Source organism: Leucoraja erinacea, chromosome 14 (genome assembly GCF_028641065.1).
Source record: "Leucoraja erinacea ecotype New England chromosome 14, Leri_hhj_1, whole genome shotgun sequence".
Lineage (NCBI taxonomy): Eukaryota > Metazoa > Chordata > Chondrichthyes > Rajiformes > Rajidae > Leucoraja > Leucoraja erinaceus.
The window spans coordinates 23,924,512-23,942,707 of NC_073390.1; the positions used below are offsets into that span (position 1 = coordinate 23,924,512).

At 45.6% G+C, this 18,196-nt stretch overlaps 1 protein-coding gene across 1 annotated transcript; it reads left to right on the top strand.

The window, feature by feature from the left end:
• Positions 1-2,642: 2,642 nt before the first annotated feature.
• dynlt2b (dynein light chain Tctex-type 2B) lies at positions 2,643-15,567 on the top strand. Its single transcript, XM_055645810.1, has 5 exons — positions 2,643-2,797; positions 3,819-3,952; positions 6,873-6,942; positions 13,768-13,831; positions 15,075-15,567. Exons 1-5 carry the CDS (start codon positions 2,754-2,756, stop codon positions 15,120-15,122), a joined length of 360 nt encoding a protein of 119 aa, XP_055501785.1. The 5' UTR covers positions 2,643-2,753; the 3' UTR covers positions 15,123-15,567.
• Positions 15,568-18,196: the final 2,629 nt, after the last annotated feature.

Below are 18,196 nucleotides of genomic sequence, written 5' to 3' on the forward strand. Positions count from 1 at the left end.
CCAATGCAAAGTCCTTCACAAAGTCCACTACACAAATGCAAATTATCTAGAATTTACTCCACTGTTAGGGACACCTGCAACAGATGTAATCAATCTCCTGCCAACCATACCATATGTTTTGGTCTTGCCCTAAACTAGCAGCCTTTTGGAGGAGTGCTTTCGACGATAAGCAGAGACTACAGCCAGACTATTCCTCCAAACCCACTGTTAGTCATTTTCGGTACCCCTCCCAACACCAACCTCTCTGTTGCGGTGAAACGGGTTCTAGCTTTTACAACCTTGTTAGCCCGGAGACTGATCTTGCTTAACTGGAGGCGCACCTGTCCCCCGACACACGCCCGCTGGATTAAGGAGGTGCTTTACAATTTAAAGCTTGAAAAAGTTAGGTTCTCTCTCAAAGGTTCTACCAAGACCTTCCTAGATACATGCAGCCCTTTCTTGGAACTTGTTAACTCTCTCAACCGGTCCCCGGACTCGGAAGAGGACTGAGTATTCGCCACCATTGTTCTGCTCTACTGCAGCTGCTCTCCCCTTAACCCCCCCCCCCCCCCCCCCCCCCCCCCCACACTTATTTATTTAATTACTTACTTATTTACTGTTATTAGTGACCCTTTTTTTTTTTCAGTACTTTTTGTTTCGTTTATCTTACCATATTTGTGTGGATGTGTATGTATGTGAGTGTTGTTTGTCCCCGTTTGGTTCCGACCAGATTCGGGTGGGTAAGGGTAAGGGCTTTGAGGGTCGCTTACATACTGTTGCACAATTATGCCTTGACTGCCACTGTCTGTTATCATTGTATGTATGCAAATTGCTGTGAAATTCAAATAAAAAGATTTAAATCAAAATGTTTTCAACCATTAAAGTCAAAATTCCTTTCTCTTGAGTCACTCCCTTCTTAAACTGAGGAGTTATATTCGTGATGTTCCAGTCCTCTGGAACCATTCCAAATTCTAATGATTATTCACAGATCACTACTAATGCCTTCATAATCTCTACATCTATAAAACCTGGGTGTAGTTGACTTGCTCCAGGTGACAACCACTTTTAGACCTTATAATTTCTTAAGCGCCTTCTCCTCAGTAATAGTGACTGCACTCTCTTCTGCCCCCTGACTCTCTTGAATTTCTGGCACGTCGCTTCCGCTGTGAAGACCGAAGCAAAACAACTTATTCCATTCATCTGCCTTTTCTTCGTTGCCCGTTACTTCTCCAATGTCCACTCTTGCTTCTCTTTTATTCCTTATATATCTGAGAACATTTTTTGTATCCTCTTTTATATTAATGGCTAGCTTACCTTCATATTTCATCTTTTCTCTCTTATTGCTTTTTTGGGTGTCTTATGTTGGTTTTTAAAGGCTTCCCAATTATCTAGCTTGCCGTTAATCTTTGCCTTATGCCTTCTCTTTTGCTTTTATGCTGTCTTTGACTTCCTTTGTCATCCACGGTTGCCTTGTTCTCCCTCTGGTACTTTTCTTCCTCTTTGGGATGAAAAGATCCTGCGTCTTCCGAATTACTCCCAGGAACTCCTGCCATTGCTGCTCCACTGTCATTCCTGCTAGGTTCCCCTTCCAATCAACTTTAGCCATCTTTTCCCTCATGCAATCCAGTTGAGGTACTACATCAATTTACTCGACCCTTAGGTCTATGTTGGGAGGATCCCAGTGTGGTCTTGGTTGCTACTTGGGATCTTGGCCAACACTCATTCCAAAAGTTACAAATTGACTAGTTACTGATTTAGAGTAGTGTGTTCAGTTTTGATCACTCTGTTATAGGAAAGATGTTGTTAAGCTGGATAGGGTGCAAAGAAGAATTACAAGGATGATGTGAGATTGGAAGGCCTGGGTTATAGCAGGCTAAGGCTTTATACCTTTGAGCGCAGGAGCATGAGAGGTGTTGTTATAGTGGTGTATAAGAACAAAAGAGAAATAGGTAGTGGCAATCCACAGTCTTTTACCAAGAGTAGGAGACTTGAGAACCAGAGGACATAGGTTTAAGGTGAGGGGGGGAGAGATTTACAAGGAACCTGAGTGGCAACTTTTTTACACATAGGGTGGTAGGTTTGTGGAATGAGCTGCCAGAGGAGGTAGTTGAGGCAGGTACTATCGCCATGTTTAAGGAACATTTGGACAAGTAGATGGATAGGAAAGGGTTAGAGGGATATGGGCCATACGCAGGCAGGTGGGTCAAGTTGGTTGGCATGGGCAAGTTGGGCAGAAGGGCAGTATGAATGAGATGGGCCAAAGGGCCTGTTTCTGTGCTGCATGACTCAATAAATGGGAGAAGTGTAAATGTTGGACAAGGGCCTGTTTCCATGCTGTGTGACTATAAATGGGACGTTTAGATGGGGCATTTTGGTCAGCATGCATGAGTCGGGCTGAATGGCCTGTTTCTGCGCTGTATGACTCTATGTTCTGAGAGTTGGTGACGTGATTTTCAGGGCAGTAGCAGTGACTACCCTTCAGATAAAATCGTTTTCTGATAAGCCTCTGCTCATACGTCTGGAGGGATGGTTGGTTGAGGGCTTCAAGTTCCTTGCAGGTAATATCTCCAAGGATCAGTGGTGAGACCCAGCGGCTGACACGGCCTCTATCTATCGCCTCTCCCCGCCCGGCGGCAGAGGGACGGGCCGGAGGGAGCGGCGGAACCAGAGTGCGCGCCGCGGGTTCCGGCCGGACCAGGGTTGGGGAGCGGCGGGCGGCGGGCGGGCCGTGAGTGAGTGTGAGGCGCGTTGCCAGGGCGACGGGGCGGCTGGAGATGGGGGAGAACAGTTACAGCATCAGGCCGGCGTTCCAGCACAGGTAGCGGGGAGAGGGAGGGAGTGGCGGGGAGGGAGAGGGGATGTAGAGGAGGGGGGAAAGGGGGGGGGGGGGGGGCGAGGGCATGATCCTTTATGGGGGGGGGGGGGGGGGGGGGGGGGGGGGGGGGGGGGGGGGGGGGGGGGGCCGTGATAGTGATCCCAATCCCATGTCCCAATGATACGGATGGGGGGGGGGGGGGGGGGGGGGGATAGGGATAATGAAATGTGGAGGAAGCAATGATGAGGAGGTGATGAGGAGGGAGGAATGATAGGAGGTGGGTGGGGGGGAGGGAATGGAGGGAAGTTCCAAGGGAGAGGGAGGTTTCTGGGGTCTGTTTCCACTAAAGATACTAGAGGAGCTCCTCTAGTATCTTTGGTTTCCACACTGTATGAATTTGATGGAATCTGCGGGAATTGATGTGGGGAGAATTAAAAAAAAAGGATTAGTATGAATAAATGGTTGATTGTTGGCACAAACTCTGTAGATCGATCGGCTCGTTCCGTGCTGTATGTCCAACTATAATTTCAGTAATGGTGAACCACTGGATTGTGATTAGCAATAGGGTGATTAGCAATAGGTTGCACGGCAGTCAAGGTCACGACAATAAGCGTTGTTTACAGTTTACTATGTTTACAAATCTGCTGTAGGTAAGAATTTCATTATTCCATTTGGGACATATGACAATAAAATACCCTTGACTCTTGAGTAACTCAGCAGGTCAGACAGCATCTCTGGAGAACACAGGTAGAGGAAGTTTCAAGTCGGGACCTTTCTACAGGTTTTCATATCCTTCTTATTTGTTTTCCATCCACATATGATGGATTGTTACCAGTGGACCCACTGCTCTCGGATGTTGAGGAATGCAGGGGCAAACCATAAGCGTGGTATAATTCTGTGTGCTCTAGAAAATGCTGAATTATTTTACAGTGATAGGGAATGACCTTCATGCTATAAGCAAGGCAGACCAGAGGGCGAAAGATCTTGGATGGAACGTGCTAATGGACAATACTGTTGTCCACAGGTTCAAGCCAGCCATTGTGAAAGCAAAGATCAACACTGTGCTGAAGGAGGAGCTGACAAACAAGTTTTATGACCCAGAGGAAGTCCCTGTCCTGACCCGCAAGATTGCAGAGACCATTAAGACTCAAGTGAAAGGTACATTTTATACGCAGTGATAGTTTTAGTTTTAGAGATACAGCGTGGAATCAAACCCTTCGGCTGACACATGATCACCAGTCCATTGGTTCTGTTTTATCCCAGTTTTCATTCTACACAGTATGGGCAATTTACAGAAACTAATTAACCTACAAACCTGCACATAGGAACAGGCCCTTCAACCTACAATGTCTGTGCCGAACATGATGTCATGGCCATCTTTTATACAGTACACCTGCGCTTAATCCATATCCTGCATATCCATGTGCCTATCCAAAAGTTTCTTAAATGCCACTATCATATCTGCCTCAACCACCACCCCCTGGCAGCATGTTGCCTCTGAGTGAAAAGAAAGTTGCCCCACAACAAACAAATTAGCACCCTAAAGTTTCTGTTTCAGTAAAACCATTTCAGGTTGCCAGCACCTGCTTTTCTCTTTGATTTACAAACTTCACCTGCAGTCTTGTTCATATTTGGTGGACTCCAAATCTACTGTTAGCCTACTAGCAATACGATGGACTGCATGTAGTAACTTAACAATAAGTTGGCAGTATCAACATTTGTGGGGAGAAAATGTGAACAACATATCAGATAGATAAACTCTGCAAGTTTTGTGCCTGAATGAGGAAACTGCTGAAGATGAGTGATGACTTTGTGGTAGACAGATGGTTCTAGCACCTAGTGAGCCGCACCTCCTCGCAAGGTCCCTGCTGGAAACGTCTTCGATAGAGCGCGACGATGCCCAAAGTGGCTGGCCGACAAGCAGGGTTGTTGGGAAGACCGACCAAGCAAAATAAACTAAACAAGACGCACTCTTCAACCTCCTGGAAGGGCGTACCAATGACCCCACAGTGGCGCCGGCAGCATGCCTACTGCGAGCAAAGTGCTGCCCCAATCCTTGTCTCCACCTGAGGCATGACACTGATAGATGGCTTGTCAGTGGCCATCTATGATCAGAGCGGTGGGTTCCGGCTTGAGGCACGTGCTTCACAGCTTAAGTCTTGGTCGCTCGCTATGATACGGGAGCTATCTTTCTTTCTTTTTTAAGATCAAAGGCTAGACAGTGGGGTCCTTTGATCCCTGGCAATTTAAGCTCCACCGAATTAGATCACTGTGGACAAGCCACGGAAATACCCGAGAAAGGGTAACAATCACATGATGACCTACTCAGGTCTGAGGTTGTCACTATCCAAAAGTACTGTGGGTGTGTGTAGGTTTGGGGGCTAAAACTACATGCATTTTCTTGTAGAATGTTACTGCATGTTCGCCTACAGGTCCACCACCGATTTTCCAGCATTCTTGGTTTCAGAGCCTTTCTGGATTATCCGTTTTGCCGGACTAACCAGAGGTTACGTCCTCTGAAAGGAGTTCAACAGCACTGGAACAGTTCGCCTAGGCTGCCGAGGGGCCGGTCCGCAAAGTCGGCCTCAGAAGTCTGCTTCAGGAACGTATCTGCTGTCTTCAGAGAGTGTTCCAGAGTCCCGGCCACAGGGAGCAAATTTGAACTAACGATCAGCCGCGGTAGACCCGATGAGGTCAAGACTGGTCGCCTCAGCCAGCCTAGGCACCAGACCTTCAGGGGGGCTTCCGGGGGGAGATTTCAAGTGCGCTCTCATCATTTTGATGCTGGAAAAGTGGTGGTGGACCTGTAACACCAAAATTTGAAACAAACCATTATATTTCATTAGATCTAGAGACTATGTATAAATACAAATCATATTCAGCAAAGTCCGGTTATCAATGGTTAAAATTAAATGTTTTGCGAGAGTGGCCTTTGCAAGTGATCTGCATTGTCATATCTGGCTCTCCAAACACAAGAGTTAAGCCTCTGTTCTATTCTGACAAAGCAGCCTCACTCTTGTTACACCTACTGTTTCAATGAGAATTTTTTTAAACACTGCGGTGTGCAGTCCAACTCACTGCAGGATAACTCATTCCCACATCCTAAAACTCAATCTGTTGACTAACTGCATTGAACCCTGTCTGGGGCAGTGTATGCTTCCTTGAGGTTCAACCTTCCATGGCACTGGCGACCCCAGACTCAGGAACAGCTTTCCCCACCTCTGTTATTAGGCGACTGAATGGTCCTTCCATAAGCTGGGATATTGTCCGATTCACCCCAGACATTGGACTTTGCAGTAGAATCATACGGCATGGAAACAGGCCCATTCGGCCCAACTTGCCCTTGCCAACCAAGCTGCCCCATCTACCCTTGGTCCCATCTGGCCACGCTTATCAGCTTAAACCTTTCCTGTCCATATACCTGTACAAATGTCTGTTACACGCCGTTACAGAACTGATCTTTGGAACGTGTCTCTGGAAATGATGCGCTACAATGCTGAGAACTACAGTATATTCCGCACTCTGTATCTTCCACTTTGCTCTACCTATTGTATTTGAATTTGATGTGAGTTTTGCGGCTCAGTGGTGCAGCGGTAGAATTGCTGCCTCACAGTTCCAGAGACCCGAGTTCGATCCTGACTACGGCTGCTGTCTGTATGGAGTTTGCACGTTCTCCCCGTGACCACGTGAGTTTTCTCCAGGTGCTTCCTTCCACACTCCAAAGACGTACAGGTTTGTGGGTTAATTGGCGTTGGTGAAATTGTAAATTGTCCCTAATGTGTAAGATAGCGCGGTGGGCCAAAGAGCCCGTTTCCGAGCTGTATCTCTAAAGTCTAAAGTGATTGTAATGATGTATAGTATTATCTGATATGATTGGATAGCATGCAAAACAATGCTGTTCACTGTACTTTGGTACCCATGACAATAATTAACCTAAATCTAATGTAAACCTAATCTCACTAACACAATGTTCTAGGTGCCATTGACACGGGGCTCTTTATTCCTGCCATCTGAAACATCATCTATAGGTGGCCAATTCCCTGACTAATCACTGATTCTGTCCTTTTTCTCTCCACAGAGTGTGCGTTCGAGCGATACAAGCTGGTGGTGCAGGTTGTCATTGGCGAACAGAGAGGGGAAGGAGTGAAGTATGTTGGCTATTTATACAATACAGTATTTTATTATCACAAGTGCAAAACACAGTGAAATGCTTTTTGAGTCGCTAGATTTGTTGCCTGATTGGGCCCACTTGATATTATGGAGCGGTACCCAATCCAGGCGAGCTCTGGGATCGTTCAACGTACCAACGTTCCTCTGCTCGCCCGACCACCTTTGTGCTCCGAGGGTGCCTCCTGCAGCTGACCTCGAGGGCACAGGACGTATGACCCCGGTTCTCTTTCCTACTGGCCTTGCTCCTAACGACTGTCTCAGGCACCCTCCACTTTAGTTCTTGGCGAACAGTGGAACTAGTAGAATGACCGGTGAGGTGGGGAGGAGGAGGAAGGAAGGAAGGAAGGAAGGAATGAATGAATGAATGAATGCAGGAGTTATTTGAAGTTAGAGAAATCAATGTTCATACTGCAGGTGTGTAAGCTTGTAACCATATCCCAAGCATAAGATATGGTGCTGTTCCTCCATTTTGCATGTGGCCTTGCTTGTGTGTGATTCACAAAGAATCTCAATTTCAACAAAGCATATTTGAAGTGGAGGAGGAGGGAAATATATAATAGAATGGAACAGCACCTCATATTATGCTTGGGTAGCTTACAACCCCAGGGGATGAACATTAAATTCTCCTAACTTAGGTATAGAACCACCCCCTTTTCTCCCCTCCCCTTTTCTCCCGCTCTACCATCTGCCCTGCCTGGATACATACCCATTTCTCCATCCCTCGTCCCGTTCCATCTATATTCCTTCCTCTGGCTTCACATTTCATTCTCTTCTATCCTTTATCAATATTTCTTCATCTGATCCTTGTCCACCCATCTGCCAATCTAACCCTCCCTCTTCTGAATCCATCTATCACATGGACACAAAGTGGAATAACTCAGCAGGTCAGGCAGCATCTCTGGAGAAAAAGAATCGGGTGGAGATCCTTCTCCAGACTTGCCAGGCTTTGTCCCACCCCCACCTCTCTTCCAACTTTATTCCCCTTCCTAAATTAACTGAAGAAGGGTCTTGACTTGAAACATTGGCCATCCACGTTCTCCAGAGATGGTGCTTGACCTGCTGGGTTATGGCCCTGTCCCACTGTACGAGTTCATTCAAGAGTTCTCCCGAGTTTGCCCTGCTTCGAACTCGGAGGTTTATGGTAATGGCCGCTCGTAGGTACTCGGGGCTCTCGTGGACATTTTTCAACATGTTGAAAAATCTTCACGAGTCTTCCCGAGCTTACCGCGTTTCCCAAGTACCTGCCGTTAGCGTTACGAGCCGCTAAGAGACGTCCCGAGCTCCGACGTACCCGCTACGTACATTCTACGTTCTTCCACGAGTTTGATTTTTTTTTAAACTCTGGAGACCTCTTGAATGAGCTCATACAGTGGGACAGCCCCATTACTCCAATACTTTGTGCTTCTTTTATTGCGAAATGTTACTCTTTCCAATGGGAGCCAGCAGAGGGCGAGCAGGAGCAGCCACAGGGACTGATCCCTCCTCCCGAATCCTTTTAGCCTGATCCTTCATCCCTCAATGAGATCCTCTTCAAGCCAGCTCACTGAACACAGTCCGAGCTTTCAATCATTCGCATCCCTTGAGGCTTTTCATTAATTCCATTTTAATTGTTCTTTCACCATTTGTTTTCATAGAATCAACATGGCAGTAAAAGCAGACACATGCCATGGGGAAAGAACAAGGAACTGGGGTTAAATGAAGAGCTCTCAGTAAGATGAACAGACACAGTGGTTAACAGTGATTCTCTGTGCTGTGTTAGAACAGGCCCTTTGGCCCACAATGTCTGTGCCGAACATATTGTCAAGTTAAACCAATCTTCGTTGCCTGCATATGATCCATATCCTGCTATTCCACGCATATCCACATGCCCAGCTAAACATCTCTTAAACACCACTATTGTATCTGCCTCCAGCATCACACTTGGCAGCACATTCCAGGCACCCAAAAAAAACTTGCTCTGCACATCTGCTATCCAGGAGAATGGGGTTGAGAGGGAACGATAGATCAGCCATGATTGAATGGTGGAGTAGACTTGATGGGCCGAATAGGCTTACTGCTCCTACCATTTATGAACTTATGAAGCTACTATGCCTGCTAGTCTTTGACATTTACACCCTGGGGAAAGGGTTCTGACTCTCTACCCTGTCTATACCTCTCATAATTTTATAAGTTTCTATCAGGTCTCCCAAACTCCAGCATTCTGGAAAAAACAATTGGTTCAATCTCTCCTTGTGGCTAACATTTCCTCCGCATCCAAGCAGCCTTCTGCTAAACCTCCTCTGCACATTTTCCAAAGTCTCTAAATACTATCCGCAATGGGAAGACCATCACTGCACGCAATACTCCAAATTAGGCCTCGCCAAAGTCTTGTGGAGCTGCATCATGAATATTCAGGATGCGCCAACAGTGCTTTATGTTCCTGACAGTAGATATTTTAGACCAGTGAAAGAAGTTATTTGGTTCATTGTGTCTGTGGAAATAGAAAGAAATTGCATTTCTGAGATTCTTGGAACCTTTCAGCCCATTGGTTTTGGTCTATAGACATCCACATTTTTTAAAATCTGCTCCCGTCACCTATCAGACGTGATCTCCACGATTTCACCACGTGATCATTTCCCTCACTTTCCCGACACACACAGGAGTGTGGAAACTAGTTTCAAAGGGAAGTGCTGGAGGAACTCAGTGGGTCAGAAAGCATCTGTGGAGGGAATGGGCAAACAATGTTTTGGGTTGGGTCCCTTCTTCAGATTCCTCCATCAGCTTGCTTTTGTACTGAACAAGGGCCCCATCCTGAAACGTCACCTGTCTCTTCCCTCCAAGAATGCCACCTGACTTGCTGAGTTCCTCCAGCACTTTAGTTTGTGCTCAGGATTCCAGCATCTGCAGTCTCTCGTGTGTTCAGTTTCATTTGTAATTTAAATTTACTTCAGGGCCTTTCTTACATTCCTGGTATTGTGCAAGAACCAGTTTGTTGTCTTATTTAATCACTCCTCTATGGTTGATCCCCACCTACATTTCAAAACACACACACCTATAAATTTTTCCTCCTCCCCGTGTGGGTAGGAATTGCGGATGGTGGTTTATACCAAAGATAGACACAGATTTTTAAAGCTGTGGATGTTCTATGGACCAAAAAGCAATGGGCTGAGAGCTTCCAAGAGGAACTGGTCTCACAAAATGCTATTTCCGAAGGAAGTTAGACATAAAATGCTGGAGTAAAGCAGGGGCGGAAATCCCGGGGGGAGGACAGGACACGCCCCTCCCCCTTTGAGAGGTGGGGGCCAACCCCCCAAGTTTTTGTAATCCGGATTTAAAAACCCGGTGAAATCTCCGCTTTCCACGAGACAGTGTGTCCACGTGCAACTGCTGATCGAGGGCGCCGTTTGTACGAGAGATGTTGGTCAGCTGGAAATAGGTGCGGGACATGATGATTCAGCGCGATCATTGGAAGAGGGAGGAGTGGGGGGGGGGGTGGGACTGAGGATAGAGAGCGGTGATTGGAGGAGGGAGTCGTGGCACAGACCTGCGCCTCATCCGCAGCCAGTATCGATCTCGGCTCTCCGGCGCTGTCCCGTCCCCACCCGAGTGCCCCCTCCCACAGGTAGCCAGAGAGGTTGTGAGTGAGACGGGAGCTGTACCCCCAGGCCCACAGCCAGCGCAGAGAAGCAGCGCAAACCCAGCTCAACTCTGCCTGTCCCGCCAGGTTAACCTACAGCCCTGCCTGGGCTTGCGGAAAATATGGCCAGCGCGTAGAAACAGCGCTAGCTCCACAACTCCAGGCTGGTGTCCAGGCAGGGCTGTAGGTTAACCCGGCGAGACAGGCAGAGTTGAGCTGAATTTAGCGCTGGATTGAGCCTCCGATGCCTCGCGCGTGTGAGTGTGCGCATGTGCGCGCGGCCGCCAAATTATTGTGTGCCCACTGTCCCGGTTCCCTCCATATTTTGATCGCGATTTCCGTGTCTGGCGGGTCTGGCTGCATCTCTGGAGAAAAAGAATAGGTGACATTTCAGGTGTGAAGAAGGGTTCTGACCCAAAACGTCACCTATTCTTTTTCTCCAGATATGCTGCCAGATCTGCTGAGTTACTCCAGCATTTGTGTCTCTCTTTACTCCTCCCTCCATCATTTGTTGACAGTGGGAATCATTACATCTTTGCCTCTTCAACTTCTGAGAATAAGATGTGGTCGTATGCCTTAATGTAAATCCACTAATGTAAAACAGTGCGAAATTCTCCTTGGTCATGTTGATCACCTTAAATGTGTCATTACATTACATTAGGATACTTTATAAGTATGAGTTACCACTGAGTTCACACCAACCATTGATTATCCGTTCCCACAAATTTTAGGTTATCCCACTTTCTCGTCCACTCTCTACACTCTAGGGGCAATTTACAGAGGTCAATTAATGTACAAACATAGGGATGTGGGAGGAAACGGATCACCTGGAGCAAACCTACATGGTCCCAACGAGAACGTGCAAACTCCACACAGAGAGCACCCAAGGTCAGGATCGAACCCGGGTCTCTGGCGCTGTGAGGCTGCAGCTTTACCCGCTGCGCCATGATATCATCTGCCTGCACATGATGCATATCCATGTGATCTTGTGCTTTTAGTTGAGAGGTGAATGTGGGCCAGAAAAAATTGGAAAACTTCCCTACTTTTCTCAAAAAGCACGCCATGATATTTTGAGCACCTCTCTGTGGGAGCAGCTGAATTTCCAGTGAAACTTTTCAACTGAAAGACGGCGGCTCTGATTCCCACAGTGGCAATGCTCAAGCCTTCGGGATAGAAATTAAACCCGCAACCTTCCCACTGAGCCTGAGCTGACGGAATTAAAATACTTTGTTGAAAATCTGCCTCGCACGACCTTGAATTGCATTCAAGTAACCGATTTGTGCTGCTTCTTACAATTTCTTGTGGATACTTTCAGGGAAAGGTCATCGCTCAATTCCTTCTCCTCAATGAATTTTAGTGCATTCTTTACATTCTTCAGCTGTCCTGCGTTGCTGTTTTGAGGAACAGAGTTAGTTTTGGTGCCAGTTTATCAGTTGCAAATTACAGATGCATGACATGAACAAGGACAGGAGATCTGCTTTAAAGCCTGCCCCGAATTAGCAACAAGGCAAATATTTGTTGAAAGCAGACATTGTACTGTCAACCCACTGGCAGGCAGATTAGCCTATGCAAACATACAAATGCATTTAAGGGGAAGTTAGGCAACTGACGAATGCAATAGAGGGTTTTGCTGGTACAGGGAATTGGAAACGTCTTGTGTAGAACATAAGCACTGGCATCAACCATCGTTTCTGTGGTAGGAATTTTGTCACGATAAGCAAGCTACGTTTTACGCTTTACCACAAATCATGCAGGGGGCACATGACAACAGGGTTGAGTAATCATAGTCATTCAGCATGGAAACAAGCCCTTCAGCCCAACGCCCATGTCGACCAAGATACCCAATCTACACCAGTCCCACCAGCCCGCATTTGGCCCAAATCGCTCTAAGCCTTTCCTATCCATGTACTTATTCAAATATCTTAACAAAGAAAGCCGGGTTGAGTACAAGGTTCACAGGCTCACTACTCCCTCTTGTCCAATCTATAATTAAGTATAGGTGTATGAGTATTGAAGGCTGTTCAGAAGAAAGGCAAAGAAGCCCAGAGGAGGACTTGAGGCCTGGAGCAGTTCAGCTCTGAATATATTGAATGGAGGGCAGGCCTGAACCTACTCCAGCTCCTAATTTCTTGTTCCTTTTGTCTTGTGAGCACTTAAATTAATAGCTAGACGATCTGGGATTATAGCCTTGGGTTTTTTTTCTTTCTCAGCTGCTGGTTCCTGCCCACTGCAGCTGTGCTAGGCTGGAATGAACCATGATATACTGTGTGTGTGAGAAGGTTTAGTTTAAAGATACAGCGTGGAACCGCCCTTTGTCCCACCGAGTCCACCCCAACCGGCAGTCACCCGTACTCTAGCTATATCCTACACACTAGGGTCAATTTACAGAAGCCAATTAACCTACAAACCTGGACATCTTTCGGGTGTGGGAGGAAACCAGAACACATGGAGAAAACCTACGTGTCACATAGAAAACGTACAAAATGTACACACAGCGCTCATAGTCAGGATCGATCCTGGGTCTTTGATGCTGTTGGAGGAAACTGGAGCACCCGGAGGAAACCCACGCTATTACAGAGAGAACATGCAAACTCTAAACAGACAGCCCCCAAGGTCAGGATTGAACCCGGGTCTCTGTCGTGAGGCAGCAGCTCTACCGCTAAGCCACTCTGCTGCCTACTTTAATGTATTGGCTGTAATGTATTGTGGGATGCTCTGAAAGCAACTGTACAAAAATGCAATAAAAATGAACTGCAGATGCAGTATTATACCAAAGATAGACACAAAATGCTGGAGTAACTCAACCGGTCAGGCAGCATCTCTGGAGAAAACAGATAGATGATGTTTTAGGTCCAGACCTTTCGTCAGCCTGTAAAAGGGTCCAGACCCAAAACGTCACCTATCCACTTTCTCCAGAGATGCTGCCTGACCTGCTGAGTTACTCCACCACTTTATGTCTATCTTGTACAAATATGCATATGTATTTTCTGTCTTTTTTTTAAGGCATTACTCATTGTATAAATAGTTTAGGTTTATTATTGTCACGTGTAATGAGGTACAGTGAATAACTTTGTTTGGCATGTTGTCCAAACAGATCAGATATACCACACATAGATACAATCAAGTCAAACTCCAGTACAATAGATAAATACAAGTCTTATAGATATAAATCTTCATGTTCCTTTAGGATGGCCGCACGATGTTTCTGGGATGCTGACACGGATAACTTTGCACAGGCAGTATACATGAATGTAAGTGTGGCTAATGTATTGTTGCTTCATACTGATGGTTTGTGTGAGGGAACTGATCTCTTCATGAACATAAGTTGTTTTTCTAATTTTTCTTCGTCGCCTCCAGAGGTTTAGTTTGATTTTGTTTATTGTCACATGTACAGTGAAAGGCTTTCTTTGTTGCGTGCTATCCAGTCAGCAGAAAGACTCTACATGATTACAATCAAGCCATCTACAGTGTACAGGATAAAGGATAAAGGGAATAACATTTAGTGCCAGATAATGTCCAGTAAAGTCTGATTAAAGATAGTCTGAGATAGTCTCCAATAAGGCAAAGGGGAGGTCAGGCCCGCTCTCTAGTTGGCGATAGGATGATTCAGTTACCTAACAACAGCTAGGAAAAAAACTGTCCCTGAATCTGGAGAGTGCGTTTTCACACTTCTGTTCCTCTTACCTGATGGGTGAAGAGAGTTGGGTTGTAAGATACCCAAGCGGAATATGAGGTGCTGTTTTTTGTTCAACTGATGTTCAGATTGCATAATATCAGATCCAGAGAAAGGGAGATAAATCCGCCCTAGAACATGGGTAATTTAGTCAAGTCTCATTTTTTTTTTAGTTTAGTTTATTGTCGTGTGTACCGAGGTACAGTGAAAAGCTTTTGTACATGCTATCCAGTCATCGGAAAGACTATACATGATTATAATCAAGCCGTCCACAGTGCACAGATACAGAAGTCATAGAATTGCAAGTCTGTCTTTCTGTCTCCTGGGCTAATGTGAATCGTTCTAGCGAATAGCGCCTTGCCACAGGACGGGAAGCTAAAGGAACATTTCCAGTTCAAAGAAAGGTTCAGGCAGTCGGCTTCTTTTTTGGGTCTTGTCTCAGTAATTCCACCTAGCACAATGGCATTGACGCATAGAGTCATACAGCACGGAAACAGGCCCGTAGCCCAACACGTCCGTGCCGAACAATGTCTTTTAAATGTTGTTATAGTACCTGCTTCAACTACCTCCTCTGGCAGCTCGTTCCCCGTACCCACCACCGTCTGTGTGAAACAATTGTCCCTCGGGTTCCTATTAAAGCTTTCTCCACCTCCTTAAATCTATGTCCTTTGGTACTTGATTTCTCTCCTCTTGGAACAAGACTTTGTGCATTCACCTTATCTTTTCCCCTCTTATTTTATTCACTTCTATACTTATCTCGTGACTGTATGATGAATGTGTAATGTGCAGCATCACTCGTGTTATATTGTTTCTGCTTGCAGGACAGTCTGTTTTGTGTTGCTGCTGCATTTGGCTGCTACCACTATTAGAAAACCAAGATGCAAACAGCGTTGGTGCAATCCTTTCTGTGTAAATATGTTCTTTTTTTTAAAAAAACATTTGTATAATAAAGTGATGCTCAATCACATTTACCTCAAATAATGACATTGTTAAGATTAGTGCTCCTGTCGCATTGTGCTGGAATCTGCTGGACCCAGACCAGCAATCAAAATCTCTGCTGACGTGAGGGTGGGCAGACGTCTTGCTGACCCTCCACAGGCATCGAGATACAGACGGTGACTGGGACTCGAACAGCTGTGCAGAGGTCCTGTCCACACCCCTGTTGGTCAAAGGCAAGACTTGGGGCAATGGGTATCCTGACTGCAATGGATCTTAATGATTTTAAGTCTTAACACTAAAGGAAAATAAATACAGAAAAAAATCACAAAAATGTAAAAAGCTTAAAAGGAAACCATTAAAGTAATTGAAAGTTAATGTCTTATTTTGCACTTTACTTGCATGGTTTGATTAAATGGTGCCTCCACTTCTGTACCAGGGCCAATTTGGCATGGAATCCAAATAGTCATTAGGTTTAGGATTATAATTGTCATGTGTACCGAGGTTGTGTTTTTGTATGTTATCGAACCAGATCGTATAAACACGATTAAGTCAAATTCAAGTACAATGGGTAGAGCAAAGGGGAAGATACAGAGTGCAGAATATAGTTTCCAGCATTGTAGCACATCAGTTCCAGAGACAAATGACAATGTCCGCAATGGGCTACAGATGAATCGGACAGTACCCTAGCTTTTTGAAGGAACATTCAGAAGCCTGATCACAGAGGGGAAGAAGCTGTTCCTGAGTCTGGTGGTGTGCGCTTTTAAGCTTTTGTACCTTCTGCCGGACAAGAGCGGGGATAATTTGGCAAATAAGCAAAACTGGGCTCTGCTGCTGGGTCCAGCAGTCCTATGCACTGTCATTCAGTAAGCCCTAAGCTTACAGTGTTGCAGTGGGTGTGTATTGAAAAGTAATTTCAGACTTTTGGACTTCAAGGTGGCACCTAAAATGTGGTGACTCTTGTGTACTGGCTGTCACACCGGTTCTTCATGACTGTGCCCAAATTTGGAACTGTACGCTTAACGCTGAATGTCTCTGTACTTAAGTGTACGTGAGAATAAAGTACCATTGAACCAATAACATGCCGACTAGATCACAACATCCATTCGATCACTCAAAGAACATTAAAATATCAACAGAATCATAATTTATTTTTTTAAACAGCAGTGCTCTGGGCTATAATTGTCACCAGCATAACATCCATTCTCGCACTTGGAAAGTTTAAAAAAAGACTAAAAAGTGATTATAGAAATCCTGGGTAAGGGGAGCTCTGGACTGAAACGTTTTCTTAACTGAGTAAGTGTTCTCTTGTTGAAAACTTGTGTTTCACTGATAACTCGGGCTTTATATTTCACTCCTCCTCTCCTTATCTGACACCCCTTTGTCTCCTTTTTACCTGGAACACATGTCACTCACTCCACCTTTCTGCCAACCTGTATCCTGCCAACCTGTATCCACCTCTCACTTCCCAGAATTTGTCCCATCCCACCTCTCTTTTCCAGCTTTCTCCATCCCCCCCTCAACAAAAGTCAGTCTGAAGAAGGGTCCCGACCGGAAACATTGTCTGTCCATCCCTCCACAGATGCTGCTTCACTCACTGAATTCCACCAGCATTTTGTTTTTTACTTTAAACGGATCCATCTGTTCCTTTATTTAATGATAGCTGGTAGGAGCTTGGTGTACATAAATTGACTACAGATGGACACAAAAAGCTAGAGTAACTCAGCGGGACAGGCTGCATCACTAGAGAGAAGGAATCAGTGACGATTCGGGTGGAGACCCGTCTGTAGACTACTGTCTTTTATTTTACAAAGACGACTATTTAAGGTGTTCAGAAAAGGTCATCTCAAAATGCAATTTTTTAAAATCCTTTTAACCTTAAAAGAACTGGAATAATTGCCAATAATAAAATATAGATGTGAGGCTTTTGGACATCAAAAGAGGCGACTTTTAATTTGTGAGTTGTGACTTAAGTATCACTATTCCTTAAAGCAATTTGTTACACCAGGAGCTCATTTGAGAAGTATTCTAAATACCAGGCATGCCTGAACACAAAGACCATCTTTCTGTGGTGACATAATCAACTCTTTGGCACAGAACTTCAAAAGTGAATGCAGCTTCTGGTTCTATTCTCGGCAGAACCTCAAATAATTCTGTTGTGTCTTAAAGGGTATAATGATTAATGACATGCCATTTTGTGTAGTATGAAGGGGCCTTCTTGTAGAATGGAGACTGCAATCAGAATACATTTAAAAGTGGAAGAGATGAGAGAGATAAACACGAGCCAAACTGTCTGAGCTCCTCCACACAATCACAGGGTGGGTCCAGCGCTGAAGATGGCGATATGAGGAACTGCAATTGCTGGTTTTACAAAACAGACACAAAGCGCTGGAGTAACTCAGCGGGTCAGGCAGCATCTCTGAAGAACATGGATAGATGACGTTTCAGATCGGGACCTTTCTTCAGCATGATTGTGAGGGGGGGGGGGGGGAGGGGGGGGGGGAAAGCAGGATGAGAGGTGGGGGCAGGACAAAAGCCTGGCAAGTGACAGGTGGATACAGGTGAGGGGTGTTTGATTGGCAGATGGTTGGACAAAGGGCCAGAGATGAAAAGAAAGAAGCGTGAGATAATGATAGAAGAGTTGTGAATTGTGAAGCTAGAGGAAGGAATACAGGGTGAAGGGGTAAATTGGGTGAGAGTCCAGGTGGGACACAGAGAAGAGGTGGGGGTGGGGAGGTTGTAGTTTGTAGGTTAGATATTTAAAATTAGAGAATTCAACATTCATACCACTGGTTGATAAGCTACTCAAGTGGACTATGAGTCGCTGTTCCTCCAGTATGTGTGTGGCCTCACTCTGGCAATGGAGGTGGCCCAGGACAAAAATGTCTGTGGGAATGAGAAGGAGTGTTTTAAATGGTTAGCAAGCGGGAGAACCAGAAGGCCTTGGCAGACCGAGCGGTAGTGTTCCGTGAAACGGTTGCCAAGTCTAATGACTAAAGATAGCTAT

Bases quoted from the DNA above. Each gene is read 5' to 3' on its own strand.
- dynlt2b (XM_055645810.1), top strand. From the start codon at position 2,754: ATGGGGGAGAACAGTTACAGCATCAGGCCGGCGTTCCAGCACAG. The intron at 6,943-13,767 runs GTATGTTGGCTA...ATGTTCCTTTAG, and splicing joins CAGAGAGGGGAAGGAGTGAA to GATGGCCGCACGATGTTTCT. The intron at 13,832-15,074 runs GTAAGTGTGGCT...TTCTGCTTGCAG, and splicing joins CACAGGCAGTATACATGAAT to GACAGTCTGTTTTGTGTTGC.